Source organism: Triturus cristatus, chromosome 10 (genome assembly GCF_964204655.1).
Source record: "Triturus cristatus chromosome 10, aTriCri1.1, whole genome shotgun sequence".
Taxonomy (NCBI): domain Eukaryota; kingdom Metazoa; phylum Chordata; class Amphibia; order Caudata; family Salamandridae; genus Triturus; species Triturus cristatus.
The window spans coordinates 964,577,309-964,593,546 of NC_140593.1; the positions used below are offsets into that span (position 1 = coordinate 964,577,309).

General features: G+C 49.0%; 1 protein-coding gene across 1 annotated transcript in view; it reads left to right on the top strand.

Moving 5' to 3' along the window:
- The window catches only part of SMG1 (SMG1 nonsense mediated mRNA decay associated PI3K related kinase), a 1,471,505-nt gene that overhangs the window by 1,203,703 nt on the left and 251,564 nt on the right, over positions 1 to 16,238 (top strand). Inside the window, exon 51 of the mRNA XM_085628855.1 lies at positions 11,308 to 11,534. Within this exon, the coding sequence (XP_085484981.1) occupies positions 11,308 to 11,534 (227 nt within the window). The remainder of the gene's footprint in view (positions 1 to 11,307; positions 11,535 to 16,238) is intronic.

Below are 16,238 nucleotides of genomic sequence, written 5' to 3' on the forward strand. Positions count from 1 at the left end.
TTGCAGCATGTATTATGCCACCCCTGGCCTGGCCTTCTATTATGACACAACTGGCTGATCACTCAGCTGGGGCAAGGTCGTGTAATCACTCCTTGCTTAGGTGTAGTATTCCTATACCTACCTTATATATAGACACATGTGTACCTATCAGCCACTCCTATGGCAGGCCTTAACAATCCTGGAGGCAGAGTGCTTGGTAACTTGTGAGATGGTGCTCTAGCATGAGCTGAGCCTGTCTGCAGCTTTCGGAACCATGTCCTTATAGCTGTTCTATGATATAGCCTACCATATACTCTTAAAGTGCCTTATAATCTTAAACGGTTATGGTAACTATGGTTTGGCTTTATCAAAACATGTCGTGTAAGGTGTCTAACACTTAGGAATAATACCCCCATACCATTTCTGGTGATGAGGATATTATTCCTCCCTTCTAGAGGGCGAGACATGTTAAAATCCTACTTTGCTGTTTAACTCTCACCAAAGGCTCAGCATCACAAAATGGATGCTGCTGCCACAGACACGAGTCTGACCTCCTGTAGCTGGGAGCCCTCCCAGCCAGGGAGGCCTGGACAATAGGTTTCCTGCTTGGGGAGGTGCTAGCACCTCCCCAGACAGACTTTAGTGTATTGGGGCAGGGAGGGCTGAAAGGAATGAGACATGCCTGGGGCACACAAGGTGCTCCATGCATAGTCCAGTTCAAACCGGTGCTGGGGCACTCCAGCCCCATCTCTGGCGCGAAACTGGACAAAGGAAAGGGGGTGTAGCCACTCCCCTTCCTGGTCCCACCCATAGGAGGGACCTTGCAGGTAGCCCAGCCCACTAGCCCAGTATATTAGTAGCTAGTTGGGCCCTGCTAAATTAGATTAACCTGAATCTGCAACTTGAACAGAAACTCTGGACATTCGACCTCAGGAAGAAGACTGAAGAAATCTCCCTTGTGGCCAAGGAGTGACCACCCTGGGCAACCAGGCACCATCCAGCGACCGCTGCTTGCTTTGCGACTGAATCCTACGAGGGACGACTGCAGAGACTGACCAGCGCTGAGACTCCCAGACACCTCTGAACCAGATCCACATCTCCAGCGAAGCTGAGACCCGTGGAGGCGACGAGGGACGTGGGACCGGCGACTTGGTAAAAGTGGCTAGTAACTGACTAGCGTGACATCCGAGCCTCCCTCGAGACTGTGCTTGGGGAATTGAGAAGCCCCACTCCCGAGCACCATCTGCAAAGAAGATCAGCTCCCCACACTTCACGTGTTCTGCGTGGGGCCCTTCTGCACCTGTGTTGCTCGACGTATTGTCCGGTTGCTGGCCCGTTGGCTAGTAGCCTCTGCGACGACGAACCTTTGTTTTCATCTTGCTGGTCCGGCTCCTCCAGACTGGCACCCGCTCCTCTGTGAAAGAGAAGCACCCCAGACCTTCCTGGTCTGCACCAGAAGCAAGTCCTCCATCCTGCGTGGGTTCCGGTTGCCAAGGCTTGTTGGGTCCTGACTCGACTTCGACACCGCCGACAGCAGGAGCCTTCGTGGGACAGCTCACCTCCTGGTCCTGGTCGTCCTCGACGTCTCCTGGTACCTGTGGCTGCTGCGACAAGCTTCACCCCCTCACCTGCATCTTCACGACATCGCCTGGTTCCTTCCTGGTTCCTTCCCGGCTCCTGGCTGGTGACCTAGACTCTGTCCCTTCTGCTTGCAGGTTCCTTCCTTCTTGATCCCCACCTTGGGATCCACCGGACACTCTTCACTGACTGCCTGTCAGCAACTTTCATTCAGGAATCCATCGAAGTCCACGACGAAACCTGACGCAAGTTCACACCTATGCACCCGCAGCCCGTGGGCTAGGTAACTTGGGTACTTCGGTGCTCACAAGGGTATTGACTATCCTAGGGTCTAGTTTCCGAGTCTCGACTTTCTAGCTATACCAGAAGTGTCCTAAAACTGCTTATTTCTAACTGCTAGTGATTCTATCGACTTTTACGCATTACGCGTGAGTGTTTCCACTCTGCACCTGAATCCCGTGGGCCTCCCACTTCCTAACATTTGGTAGTATAGTGTAGCCCCAGCGATGGCCTAGGCCTATACTGTTTTCGTGACAGTGGTTCTTATACCACTTGCTTAGTATATGGTTTGCGTGGCCCCTAGGGCCGAACTGTATTACTTACCTGTGTGACTTAATGTATGCTTAAATAAGACTGTGTTGTACTTACCTCGAATCTCATAAAGAGTGCTGAGGGTTTGCCTAGAATAAATACATTCTATTTTTATATATATCTGTTGTGGTGTCCTTTCATTTGGTATTCAAGGGATTACATATGGTATAACAGCCTGCTTCACATGCCATTCAGAGTTTAGCCTAAGACTGCTCTTGTCCATGCTACCACTAAGATAGCTGGTCTATAAGGTTGACTTTACAACCAATCACCATAAGGGTTGTTTGGACTGATACAGGGTGTACACTAGAATTAGTGACATCATATATCAGGCCAACTTCTCACACTGTTCTCCTCCCTTAGTTTGGGATTGCGGTCTATTAACACTGCTTGTCTCTTGGACCGTTACTCTCACTCCCTGTGGAATACGGTGGAGGACGTGCTGCCCCAGTGTCCGAAGGGGGCCGGGACAGTGCTCGCCCAGCTCTTGCCGAGGGGCGGGATGCAGTGCGGCATGCAATCCAATGTGGACTGGACACTACGGACTCGCTAGGTAGGGCAATGTCTACCACGGTGGTGCGTCGTCGCCACGCCTGGCTGCGGTCCACGAGTTTTTCTGGGGATGTCCAGGGCACCCTCATGGACATGCCCTTCGATGGCAGTCGCCTCTTTGGCGACAAAGCGGACAGTGCACTGGAGCGCTTTAAGGACTCCCGGGCTACGGCCAAGTCCTTGGGCCTCTCTGCCCGTGCCCGCAAGCTTCCGCTTTTCGCCCCTTTCGTGGCCAATGAAGGGGCGCCCCCTCAAGTCCGCCTAGCCACAGGCCGCAGAACCAACCTCCACGCGAACGTGGTTTCCGCGTGGAAGCGGTACAGGGGACAACGTGCCGGTCCATCCACATCTACCCTGGCAACATCCGCCTCAAAGCCCTCCTAGTCCGTGCTTACAGGCCCATTCCACGCCAGTGGGAGGCAGAGTTCGCCATCACCTGCTCCACTGGCGTTCCATCACGTCAGACAGGTGGGTGCTGCAAATCATCCGAAGGGGCTACTCCCTCCCCTTTGAGGCGACCCCTCCAGCCATGCCATGCCACCGCAGTACCACCGCATGTCAGGGGATCACTTGAATCTTCTACGGGAGGAAGTTACGGCCCTCTTGGCCAAAGGGGCCATCGAGCGCGTTCCTGGTCCAGAAGTAGGTCGTGGTTGTTATTCCCACTACTTTCTGGTTCCCAAGAAGGGCAAAGGGGGCCTACGCCCTATCTTGGACCTCAGGAGCGTCAACGCCTTCCTCCGGAAGGAGAGGTTCAAGATGCTCACCTTAGCTCAGGTTCTAGCTGCCCTAGACCCTGGAGACTGGATGGTAGCGTTGGACTTGCAGGATGCTTATTTCCACATCCCCGTCCTGTCGGCCCACCAGCATTACCTGCGGTTCACGGTGGGCCAGGAGCATTTTCAGTTTACCATGCTCCCCTTCGGCCTCACCAGTGCCCCTCGGGTGTTCACGAAAGTAATGGCGGTGGTCGCAGCTCATCTGCGCAGATTGGGGGTTCCAGTCTTCCCCTATCTCGACGACTGGTTGTTGAAGGCGGGCTCGCCCCAGGCAGTCGTCTCCCACCTCCAGACTACGGCCGACCTCCTGCATTTGCTGGGGTTCTCCATCAATGTGCCGAAGTCGCATCTGAGTCCCTCCCAGAAGCTCCTCTTCATTGGAGCGGTTCTGGACTCGGCGCAGTTCCGGGCCTATCCTCCGGAACAGCGGGTCCGGGATATTCAGGCTCCGATTCCCATCTTCCAGCCTCTATTCCGGGTTTCGGTCAGGTTGGTGCTGCGGCTTCTGGGTCTGATGGCTTCCTGCATCCTGCTGGTACATCACACCAGGTGGCGGATGCGGGTTCTGCAGTGGGACCTGAAGTTTCAGTGGGCCCAGCATCGGGGCAACCTCTTGATCTCGGAGGGCACTGCAAGTCAGTTGCGGTGGTGGCTCATGGACCGCGATTGGGTCAGTGGCAGATCCCTCTCCCTACCCCAACCGGAGCATGTAGTGGTGACGGATGCGTCCCTCCTGGGATGGGGGGGCCACATGGGAGAGGCGGAGATCAGAGGACTCTGGTCTCCGGCGGAGTCTCGGCTCCATATCAACCTTTTGGAGCTGCGAGCGATCCAGCTTGCACTGAAGGCATTCCTTCCCTCTGTCCGGGGACGTGTAGTGCAGGTGTTCATGGACAACACCACCGCCATGTGGTATTGCAACAAACAAGGCGGGGTGGGGTCGTGGACCCTATGTCAGGAGGCTCTGCGCCTCTGGACATGGCTGGAACATCAGGGCATCACCCTGGTGGTTCAACATCTGGCGGGCTCTCTGAACGCCAGAGCAGACGAACTCAGCCGCCGGTGCTTGATGGATCACGAATGGCGTCTAAACTCTGACGTGGCACAAGGCCTCTTTCAGCAGTGGGGAGAGCCTTGGTTAGATCTATTCGCCACCGAAGAGAACGCGCAATGTCAGCAGTTCTGCGCGTTGGAGATTCCAAGGCGGCACTCGCTCGGGGACGTCTTTCGTCGCGAGTGGAGTTGCGGTCTGTTGTACGCCTTTCCGCCTATACCACTTCTGCCTAGAGTGCTGAAGAAGATCATGCGCGACCGGGCCCAAGTCACCTTGGTGGCTCCGGATTGGGCATGAAGATACTGGTATCCCGAGCTACTCAGTCTATCGATCGATCCCCCGGTACGACTTCTGTCGCAGCAGCAGGGGACGGTCCTCCACCCGAATATGTCCCATCCACACCTCCATGCATTAGAGATTGAGCGGCGACAGTTGATGCCATTTGACTTGCCTCCTGAAGTCTGTGATGTTATTCTGGCAGCCAGGCATCCCTCCACAAAATTGGTATACGCCTGCCGGTGGAACAAATTTGTGGCATGGTGCACAGCAAAGGCTGTGGATCCCCTTCCCGCCCCTCTTTCTGAGGTTCTTCTCTTCCTTCTTTCTTTGGCCCAGCAGGGCTCTGCTCTGGGCACTCTTAAAGGTTATCTTTCTGCTATCTCTGCTTTCCTACGGCTCCCTGATCAGCCTTATCTTTTCAAATCCCCTGTTGTTTCTCGCTTCTTTAAGGGCATTAAGGCATGGTTATTCATGATTATGTAATCAATAGGTTTGTGACAGCTTGCTACTTGTACTCTTTCCTGCACAGTGGCGCTGGGAAACCTTTTTGGTAGCTATGCGCCTTATAAGATTAATAATTACTCACATGTTTCTTAGTGTCCCTTTCGTTATGCCTCAGTGGGATTTGAATATTGTATTGACATATCTGATGTGCGCTCCCTTTGAGCTCCTTCATACTTGTCCCCTTCGTCTGTTGACGCTTAAGACTGCTTTCCTGGTGGCCATCACCTCGGCTAGACGTGTGAGTGAGCTCCAAGCTCTCTCTTCTAAGCCTCCTTTCCTTTCTGTCCATTCGGACAAAGTTGTTCTCAGGACTCGTCCTTCCTTTCTTCCTAAGGTGGTGACTGCTTTTCACATCGGGCAGTCTGTTACCCTGCCCACCTTCTTTCCGCCTCCGCATTCTTCGAAAGAGGAAGAGAGGCTCCACCGTCTGGACCCAAAACGGGCGCTGTCCTTTTATTTGGACCGCACCAAGCAGTTGCGGGTGGACAACCAACTCTTTGTTGGCTACGTGGGCGCAAAGAAGGGGCGGGCGGTGCACAAGCGAACCATCTCTCGGTGGGTCGTTTTGTGTATCAAAGCTTGTTACTCCTTGGCTAAAAATGAACCTCCTGTAGGGCTGCGGGCCCATTCCACTCGGGCCACAGTGGCGACAGCTGCCCTGGGCCGTGGAGTCCCCTTGCAGGACATCTGTCAGGCAGCAACGTGGGCCTCGCTGCACACGTTTGCTAAACATTATTGCCTGGACAGCCAAGTCCGGAGAGACGGCTTCTTTGTCCCTTTTTTTCTCCAGGACTTTCTGGTGTGATCTTGGTTTGCAGACCCCCCTCCGGGGGTTGGTATTTCTGGGGTATCTATTCTAAGGTAAGGAATCTAACTAACGTGTTTCTTTCAGATGAACATTAGTTAGTTAGATTCCTCACCAATCCACCCATCCTCCCCGTTCTGTGAACCGATTTCTAAGGTTGAGGTTATCCCTTTCAGGGCCCTAGAATTTTTTGGCACCAGTGTCGGTCTCTTGCATGGCTCTGCATTCTTGGCGCGGAAATCTATGTACAAGAATTGACGTCAGCGCGCGAGGGCGGCGTCTAAGTAATCCGACGTCATCCCAGCGCACGACGACGCCGACGACGGACGCGAAGCCGCAGATGACGCCTAGCGACGCACAAGGGTATTGCTGACGAAAAATGTTTCCGGATCCAGCCTGACGCCTGGGGATATTCTAATGTGAGGAATCTAACTAACTAATGTTTTACAGATATATCGTTACCGAAGGTAAGTAACTTGTTCTTGAAGACCTTATTTCTCCCAGAGCCCATGGCATTGAACTGCCAGCCCCAAGTATATTTCTTATGTCGACTGGTGTGGAAAGGCAAGAATATTCACCTCACTTATTGAATGCTGCAGCATTCCAAATTCTTACCCTGAGTAGAGGTTGTAGCTTTTGTTGTGAAAGCTCTTGAGATGCTGCCCGTCCCTATAGATAATGTGGCAGTACATACGCCTTTGCGGCTCTGCTGGAAAGTCTGAGTGGTATTTCCACACTTTTTCTCTTCTCTCGTTGCATTTGATGAATTACTCTGAGTGGCAAAGAAATATTTGAAATATGCAAACATGGTGATGGCATGCACTACATTTTATTTATTTTATAATCTTTTAATCTTGATTCAACCGCTGCTCAAAGACTTTGAAAATTTAGCGTGCTGGCTTGACTCGTGCTCTGTCCTGGTAGCACAGCCGAAAATTCACACCTGACGAAGGGCACAACTGCCCAAAATGCATTGGGTTCATATATGAAGGGTTCCCAAGGATGTAAAAAGAATTCTAACATGTTACAGAATAAGGCGTGGATGGGCATTTCTGCTGCATTAAAAGTGTGGATTTATATTACCACTGTAAGAACATTGAAGATTTTACGTAATTAAATACAGATTACAATGGATCAAATTGGCTAAAAAAGTGTTTCAAAAAGCGTTAAAAGATAGTTCACATTGGTTTTTCAGTGTATACTTCCTGAAATGGAATTCACATATAGCTGTAGCCGCTTGAATCTGGAGGAAAAGCGATTACCTACCAGTTCGAACAAACAAATATTTGAATCATTCTGGATTGAATGTTATGTATTCATTTGCCGTGACACACTCCTGAGGCGGAAAGGCGGGAGACTGCTTGTTTTTAATAATTTGCTGCTGCCAAATTGATTGTTTTAAGATTTCACTCACCCCCACTCTGCACGCTCGAAAAGCGGACTCAGCGCTCACTGTAATTGTTGTGGGACGCTTTCCAGCGCCTCTATCAGCCCGCAGGCCACGCCCCCTGCAGAGGCCACGCCCACCAATCGTCAGTCCACTCCTCTATAAATCATGTGCCTTCCCCGGAGGCGCAGCGGACGAGCGCGACGAAGGTAAGCCAAAGGTAAGCCAGTCTGCGCCCGTCTGCGACCGACCGGGACTAGGGGCATCTCGTAATACCCAAACACCCCAGTATTCTAGGGCTGATTTACTGGAGTGCAATAGAAATATTGATTATTTACTGCTATCGAAGGACACACTCTTCCAGCTCTGTAAGAATGGTATATTGAGACAAGGCTGTCACCTTTCCACTCGTGCAGCATGTGTGGCTCTACCCAGTCCACCCCTCAATTCGCTTGTTATCCTCTACCTCAACACTCGTTCCCTTGTCAAGCACCAGATGGACATCTTTCTGTTGCTTGACACAGAGAAACCTGACATCCTTTTGCTGGCAGAAACGTGGCTATCTTCCACCTCAGCACCTGATATTATAGCAGCTCTACCACCTGACTACTATATTATCCAGGCAGACCGCGCTAGCGGGAAAGGAGGAGGTGGAGTTGCGGCGATCATTCGCTCTAGTCTGGATGTCACTACTCTTACTTGTCTGACACTAGTCAATACAGATAATCTTGTATTAAAAATTGTCACTACTCACATGACTATAGCATGTGTTCTTTTGTACAGACCGCCCATCTCAATGGCATGGTTTCCCTTGGCCTTTAGTGAGCAAGTTGCTAATCTAGCTTTGGATCACGCCAGGGTCTTGTTAGTAGGTGATTTCAATTATTGGTACAAAGATCCATTAGAGGGCTCTCAATCGGCGGAACTGACCGACCTCCTGTCTAATCTCAATTTTAAGCAACTGGTGCTTTCCCCCACTCACGATAAAGGACACATACTGGATCAGGTGTGGTCTAATACCACTTGTGTGACCTCTCCGCTAACTTTGCCTTGCCTATGGTCAGATCACCTTATTCTTAAATTTAAAATTTGTGTTACTCACACTAGGACCACTGTGCCAATTGCGGGCAGATTAGCCAGGAATTGGAATGCTATGGATAAGACTGCTTTTTTACAGTCACTAGCCAATGATGTCCCCTTCCTGGACAATGACATAAATCTGTCAGTTTCCTCCTTAACTGACTGGCTACAAGTGGCCAGCAATCTCCATGCCCCGTACAAAAGAATCAAACACGCACGGATGCCAATAGATGGTTTTCCGCTGATCTAAAAAGCAGGAAACTGGCTTTACGTCAGCTTGAGCGCTTGTGGCGCCGTGATTATGACACTGAGGGGAAAATTAAATATACTAGGGCGAGGAAGGATTATATGAATGCCATCTCTGCAGCTAAGGTGGAGTATTTTTCTTCCCGCATTCTTGATTCCTCAAACAAATCTAAAGACATCTTCTCTGTCTTTTATGAACTGACCAACCTGGAGAACGTTCATCCTAAAGTAATCCCCACCCAGTGTCTGTGTGACTCACTGAACTGTTATTTTAGTGACAAAATCACTGACATAAAAACGAGCATTCCCCAATCTAAGACTTTAATTACAACTGGCATGGCAATAAAGACTGGCTCTGCCACCCTTAGTAATTTTCAACCCATAACCCATGACCAGCTTTTGGAACTAATGATAAGAGTCAAATCGGGTTCCCCACTGGATATCTGTCCCCCGCGTATCCTGAAAGAATGCTTCTCCACCTACCCAACCCCTGTCCTTGCCCTTCTAAATGACTCCATCTCGTCGGGCATAGTCCCGTCCGCTTTCAAAGAAGCCACGGTCATACCACTATTAAAAAAAACCCGGAGCGGATCCTGGTTGTAAGGCAAACTACAGGCCCATCCCCCTATTGCCTTACCTGGCAAAAATACTGGAAGCACACATGGCGAAAACTCTTTCTAATTTTTTGGAGGAGTCCTCCTGCTTTGACCCTCATCAGGCTGGATTCCGGCCTGCACACTCTACGGAGGCAGTGGTCACTGCAGTGTTGGACACACTTCGAGACTGCGCAGACAGACATTCTCCCCAGGCCCTGGTGCTTTTGGACTTGTCGGCCGCCTTTGACACGGTCGACCATAATATTTTGGTCGAGCGTGTCGGACAGGCCGGCATACAGGGCGTGGCGGCCTGCTGGGTGAGGTCTTTTTTGGAGGATCGCTCCCAAGCCGTGCGTCTGGGGGACTTGACTGGTGTTAAACAGTTCATCTCATGCGGAGTGCCACAGGGTTCTTCCCTGTCACCCCATCTTTTTAACATATACATACTCCCCCTCATACAAACCTTGAGGGACAAACAGGTGAGAGTCTTTAATTACGCAGACGACCTGCAGTTACTCTTTACCATTGACAACTCTGAAAAATCCGTAAGTCATTTCCAGTCAACAATGAGGTTTATTAAATCCTGGATGGATCAAAATCAATTGAAACTAAATCCAGGTAAAACCGAATTGGTATTGACCGGGGACAGTGCCAAGTACTGGGGCCCTCACTACTGGCCTTTGGATCTGGGTCAAGCTCCGCAACCCTCACCATCGGCCAAAACGCTTGGAGTCATTGTGGACAGCGACCTTTCACTAAAGGCACAAGTAGGACAAGTGGTCTCCAAGTGCTTTTATCAGCTAAAAAAAATTAGGAAGGTCAGGCGATTTTTAACGCCAGAAGCAATTACCCAGGTTGTGATCGCCACTGTTCTGTCCCATCTGGATTACGCGAATGCCATTTACTTGGGTCTCCCAAACTATTTACTCAAGCGTCTCCAGATGGTGCAGAACCATGCTGCTAGGCTGATCCTGAAGCAGCCTAGGTGGCAAGCGGCTACTCTTCTTATTAAGCTGCACTGGCTTCCGGTCATGCAACGCTGCTTCTTCAAAGCAGGCTGCATGATCTTTAAGTCACTACATGGTAAAAGCCCTAAATGTATTAATCAACTAATCTCCAGATATGTTCCTCCCCGTAATCTTCGCTCACTCCACTTAGGCTTTCTTCAAACCCCTCCCTTTAAACTCAAACGCTCTGGTGGACGTAGATTTGCCACACTGGCCTCTTGCCTATGGAACACCTTTCCCCTGGAAATCCGATCCTGTCAAAATCTCTTACTCTTCCGGAAAACGCTGAAGACATGGCTCTTTAGACAAGCATGTTAATTCATTTCTTCCGCCTGTGATTGTGTTGCTGTCAAGTTAGCGCCAAGAAACTAATCAGTGTTAGCGCGCTTAACAAATGACTTAATAACATAACATAATAACATTCATTTTTTCTAAAATATTTGTTTTTTTGTTTGTATGAATTGCCCTTCTTCCTGCCTTAGAGTGCTACTTTTATTTGTCTTACTTTATTATTTAGTCAATGAGTTGATTTAGAGAGAAATTGCATGGAAAAAATCAGTAATTACCAATGGGAAGGAAGCAGTCCTTCCCCCAACCAAAATATCTGCACCTCCACTCTAAATCTGGTAGACATGAACAAATGTAACCAAACATACAGCTGTGTTCAGTGCAGAGTTTGCCATAGTCATCCAGGGCTGAGTTTGTCGTCCTTCAGCTATCAACAAAAAAAGTTTGAGAGCAAGATTTGGGATCGTGGTAGTTTTATTTAGGTTAGGTGTATGAACATTTCCCATTTAAGTAGCTTGATGATCTTTTCTGCATTTTCTGCTGTTTTATTTGGATCTTAATTTGAGTTTGTTCCATGTATAGGAATTGAATTCCAACTTCCGACAGATTATTTTTCCTGAGGCTCTACGATGCTTAATGAAAGGAGAGTACACCCTAGAAAGCATGCTAAATGAACTGGACAACCTAATTGAGCAAACCACTGATGGAGTCCCTCTCCAAACACTTGTTGATTCTCTTCAAGCTTATTTAAGAGATGCAGCAATGGGCCTCGAAGAAGAAACACATGCTCATAATGTTGATGTTGCAAGGTAAGGCTATTTATCTAGTAAAGTGGAAGTATTCTTTTGAGGTTGCTGGTTGGGATAATGTGCAAAAGGTTAAGTATTCTTTTCCAAAAATGTTAGAATTTGTTCTGAGAGGTGAGCGTTACAAAATTATACTACAGATAGGAGCCTCACATTATTGGAAGTCTGTGTACCTGGCTTCTTGCTCTAGAAACCACTTGGTCAGTACCTGCCAGGTATTGTTTGCCCTAAATTGGGAGGCCACTATCCAGTAAAGAAATCTTTCAGTGCAAAACTGCAGATAGTATTATAAGGGTTTTCCGACTGTGAAAGTGAGTGTTCTTTCCCACATTGGAAAGGATTGTTGCATCGGATAACTGAGTAATTTGTGCACACAATCATATGATCATAAGTTTATAAATCAAAATTTTCTTTTTTTTATATATACTAGACAGTTGATAATCCAACATCTATAATGCCAACATGTTTCATCCCTCAGACATTCTCAAGGCCATTATTGAGGATTGAATCAAAGATTATGGTAGTTTCAGATAAGTAATAGAAGGTCCCCAAAGGGTTTTTGGTGTAGGTCCTTAGGAGGAACGTCTGCGTTGGGTTGTCCAGTGATAAGGGGGAGCTGGAAGATTTAGGCCAGTGTGCCCATCATATTACAGGGGTATTTCTGGTTAAAGGCTCCGTCATTTGTGCTCCATCGCGCATTAAAAAGGTGCCACATTTTAAGTGCCACTCCCAAACTGAAATACTGTAGGAAGGAAAGGCAAAGCTTTGTTATGATCGGTCCTTAGTTACCTGTATTTATGTAGATTGACTACATATTGATTTCACCTGGACACAGGTTTCTATGGGCTGCCAGATATCAGGGGATGATCTTTCACCAGATCTTGTTCCTGCTCATCAGTCATCAGTCATCAGTCATGAGTCATCAGTTAAGTCGAAGTCCAAAGTGCATCACAAGTGCAAGAAGGATTTCACCCCCTTTTGCCACTCAGGCAAGAAGCTATGCTGCGGGTACTCGTAAGGAACCTTCTTCCCTGGGGTCCTCATACTTAAAGGCCCATTCAGTGGCTGGTCTTGACGCACGCTTAATTTCCTGGGCTGCTGTTGTCCTCAGAGCAGAAGCACTTCAAAATGGCCACACTTCAAATTTTCAGGACTTTACCTGCTCCCTGTGAAGCACCTTCAGGCCCTACAAACTGCAGGGACCCCCGGTCGCACTTTGCCTGGCAGGTCCAACCCCAGCACCAACTGACTTCTGCCCTCACCCCATGTTCCATGCCAGTCCCGTACATGCTTAAGTTGATACTAGTGACATTGTGCCGGATCTGATCCCAACACCCGTCTCCAAGTGGGAACCAAAGTTAACCCACTGGAGGCTGATATAGTGCCACAAAATCACCAAGGCGCAACCAACTAGACAAAAATGCATTCCTCCCCTTTTTTTGATGTCAGTACTATCAGAGGTTAAGAGGCTGTGTTTGACTCTGATTCAGACACAGGCCGAGGGATCCAAAATGTTCCCAACAATGTCAACTACAGTGAGGAGGTGGACAACTTACTTCTCCTTCATTACAACGATGCAAGACGTTATTTGGACCCACAGAATGCTAGTGGGGTTGGATGCCTTCTTACCTTAGAATTATCCCCAGCCATCAGACTGGATCAGAATATTTTTTGTGAGCAGTACTGCTGCATGGCTGTAGGTGGCATCGTCCAGCTCCGCACGGGGGTCGTCCAGCTCCGCACGGGGGTCGCCCAGCTCTGCACCAGAAGTGACGTGCGCAGGGCCTTTATAGGCGCCACCACAGCGCGGTGATGAAGTTCCAGCCAGCGCAGAAGATATGGCACTGGAGCATGTGGCTGCCAGTGCCCTCCAGGACAAATGGAGTGGTCCCTACCCTATCATTAAAAGGAAAGGTGAGGTAACCAACTTAGTTGACCTAGGCACTAGCAGGAGTCCTCACAGGGACATCCATGTGAACCGCCTAAAGCCTCTCCATGACAGGACTGATGTGGCCATGCTGATGGTCACAGATGAGAATCAGGAAGAATAGAGTGACCCTCTCCCTGACCTTCTTTCCCACAGCCCTAAAGATGGGACAGTTGATGAAGTTAGCCTCTCAGACACCCTCTCTGCCCAACAGCAAGCTGACTGCAGGCAAGTCCTGGGGCAGTATGCTGGGTTCTTTTCATTTACCCCTGATCAGACTAGCGGGTTTACCCATGTGGTGGACACTGGTGACAGCCTACCTGTCAAGAATCAAATAGACAGTCTACCAAGTAAAGGAAAGCATCAGGGCTGAAGTGAGCAAGAGGCTGGAGCTAGGGGTGATTGAACCCTCTGAAAGTCCTGGGGCTAGCCAAGTGGTCTTAATCCCGAAGTCTCAATTCAGAGGTACTAAACCAGAGCTGAGGTTTTGTGTGGATGATAGAGGTTTCAATGCTCTCACTGAGGCATATGCACATGGGCTAATACATTTATTAACAGGCAAGGGACAGCCAAGATTCTCAGTACTTTTGATTTGACATCGGGGTACTGGCAGATTGGTCTGATCCCAGCAGCAAAAGAAAAATTATCATTTTCGAGCCCAGATAGACATAATCAATTCACTGTAATGTCATGTGGACTAAAGAATACCCCTGCCACCTTCCAAAGGTTGTGAATAAAGTCTTTGCTGGATTGAAGGCTTTTAGTGCAGCATATCTAGATGATATTCCTGTCTTTAGCTCCACTTGGCAGGATCACCTGATCCAGATTGGAAAGGTCCTTAAGGCTTTGTAGAGTGCAGGCCTCATTATCAAGTGCCAGATAGGGCAGGGCTCTGTTGTATACTTGGGCCACCTTGTAGGCGGATGTCAAGTTTAACCCTTACAATCCAAGATCCAGACATTTGTGGACTGGGTAGCTCTGCCTGCCCAGATTCAAGTACAGGGCATTCCTTGACTTGACTGGGTACTACAGAAGGTTTGTGAAGGGGTAATGTACCATTTTTGCACCCCTCACAGAACTGTTCTCCCAAGAAGTTGCCAAAGGAAGTAAACTGGACAGTCAGCTGTCAAAAGGCTTTTGACACTCTGAAGTAAGCAATGAGCACATCACTCATTCTTAAAGCTCCAGATTATTCTAAGCAGTTCATAGTGCAGAATGATGACTCTAAGCATGAGATAGGAGCGGTCCTATCCCAGGTGCAAAAACAACAGTTAATGGACAGAATGCAGAACAATGTCATACATTCACCCCAGTACAGAGATCTGGGCCTAAATCCATTGTTCTTTTGCTCACCATGCCATTCCAGTTTGAACCCAGCCATATGCAAATCAGTCTTGACCCTGTGCCTCATGGATGGGAACAGCCCAGCCCGAACTGCCAAGCCAGGTCCTCCCTGGACTGGAACCAAGCATCCTAGGACTGGTTTCAGGGTTTCACCCCTCTTCAGCCAGGATAGCTTGATTCCAGTGGCATGGAGAGCACGACCAATGATGATGGCCTTGATCAGCCTGTTGTTTTCATTAGCAAGAGGTTACTCCCCAAAGAGCAGCGTTTGAGTGCCATTGAGAGGGAAGCCTTTGCTGTGATTTGGTTCATGAAGAAGTTGACTTCATACCTGTTTGGTACTCACTTACTTGTTCAAGTTGACCACAGGCCTCTCGGATGGCTGAGGCAAATGAAATATGAAAACCCCAAACGGTTGAGGTGGTCCGTCTCCGACAGGAAATGGACCTTACAGTGAAGGATAGACCTGAGGCTGACCATGCAAATGCAGGTGGCCTTTCCAGGTTTTTCCACTTAAGATGAAGACTCTCTTAGGAAAGGTTAGTCTCATTTTCTTTTTTGGAGGGGGGGGGGGGATGTATTAAAGTGCCCCTTTTTGACATAGTCACCCCCACTTTCTGCCTGGTATCTGATGCAATTTTGACTGAAGTGCACTGGGTTCCTGCTGTCAATGTCCTCAGTGCCAAATCTCTTTCCCTTATGCACTTGTTCCTAAATCGGCAAGACCTTTAGCACCCCGGTAAGTCCCTAGTAAATGGTACCACTGGTACCTAGGGCATGGGTACTAAAGAGGGTCCCTAAGGGCTGCTGCATGTATTGTGCAACCCTAAGGGACCCCTCACCATCTCATGCAGACTGCTGTTGCAGGCTACGTGAAATGGTGCAGACAAAAGTGAAAACACAACATTGCCATGCCAGCAGACACTGCATGTAGTATATGTAAGTCACCCCTACAGCAGGCCTTACAGCCCTAAGGCAGGGTGCATTATATTACATGTGTGGACATATCTGCGTGAGCAGGTATGTCCCTGTGATGACAAGGTTGATTCTTGGACATTACAAGTGACAGGGAAGCCATCTTAAGAATATGTACTGGGCACTGGTGATTACGATTTCCCCAGCTTCACAATGGCTTCACTGAAACCAAAGGTGTTTGGTAGCAAACACCTCATTTCAATACATTCTCACTGATTCCAGTGATTGATTTATTAATACATGCACCCAGAGGGTACCTTAGAGGCACCCCCTTAACCCTACTAGTCCTTTAGTGTGCTGGCTGACTGGTGCAGTCCAGCCTGCCCCCACAGACCTGCTTCTGAGTCCCTAGGAGTTGAGAGCCACGGCCTGAGGTCAGGAACAATGCCTACTCTGGTAGGATATATGGACACCTCCAGCGGGATGGCTAGTAGACCAGCATACCAAGGTCAGAGTCTTCA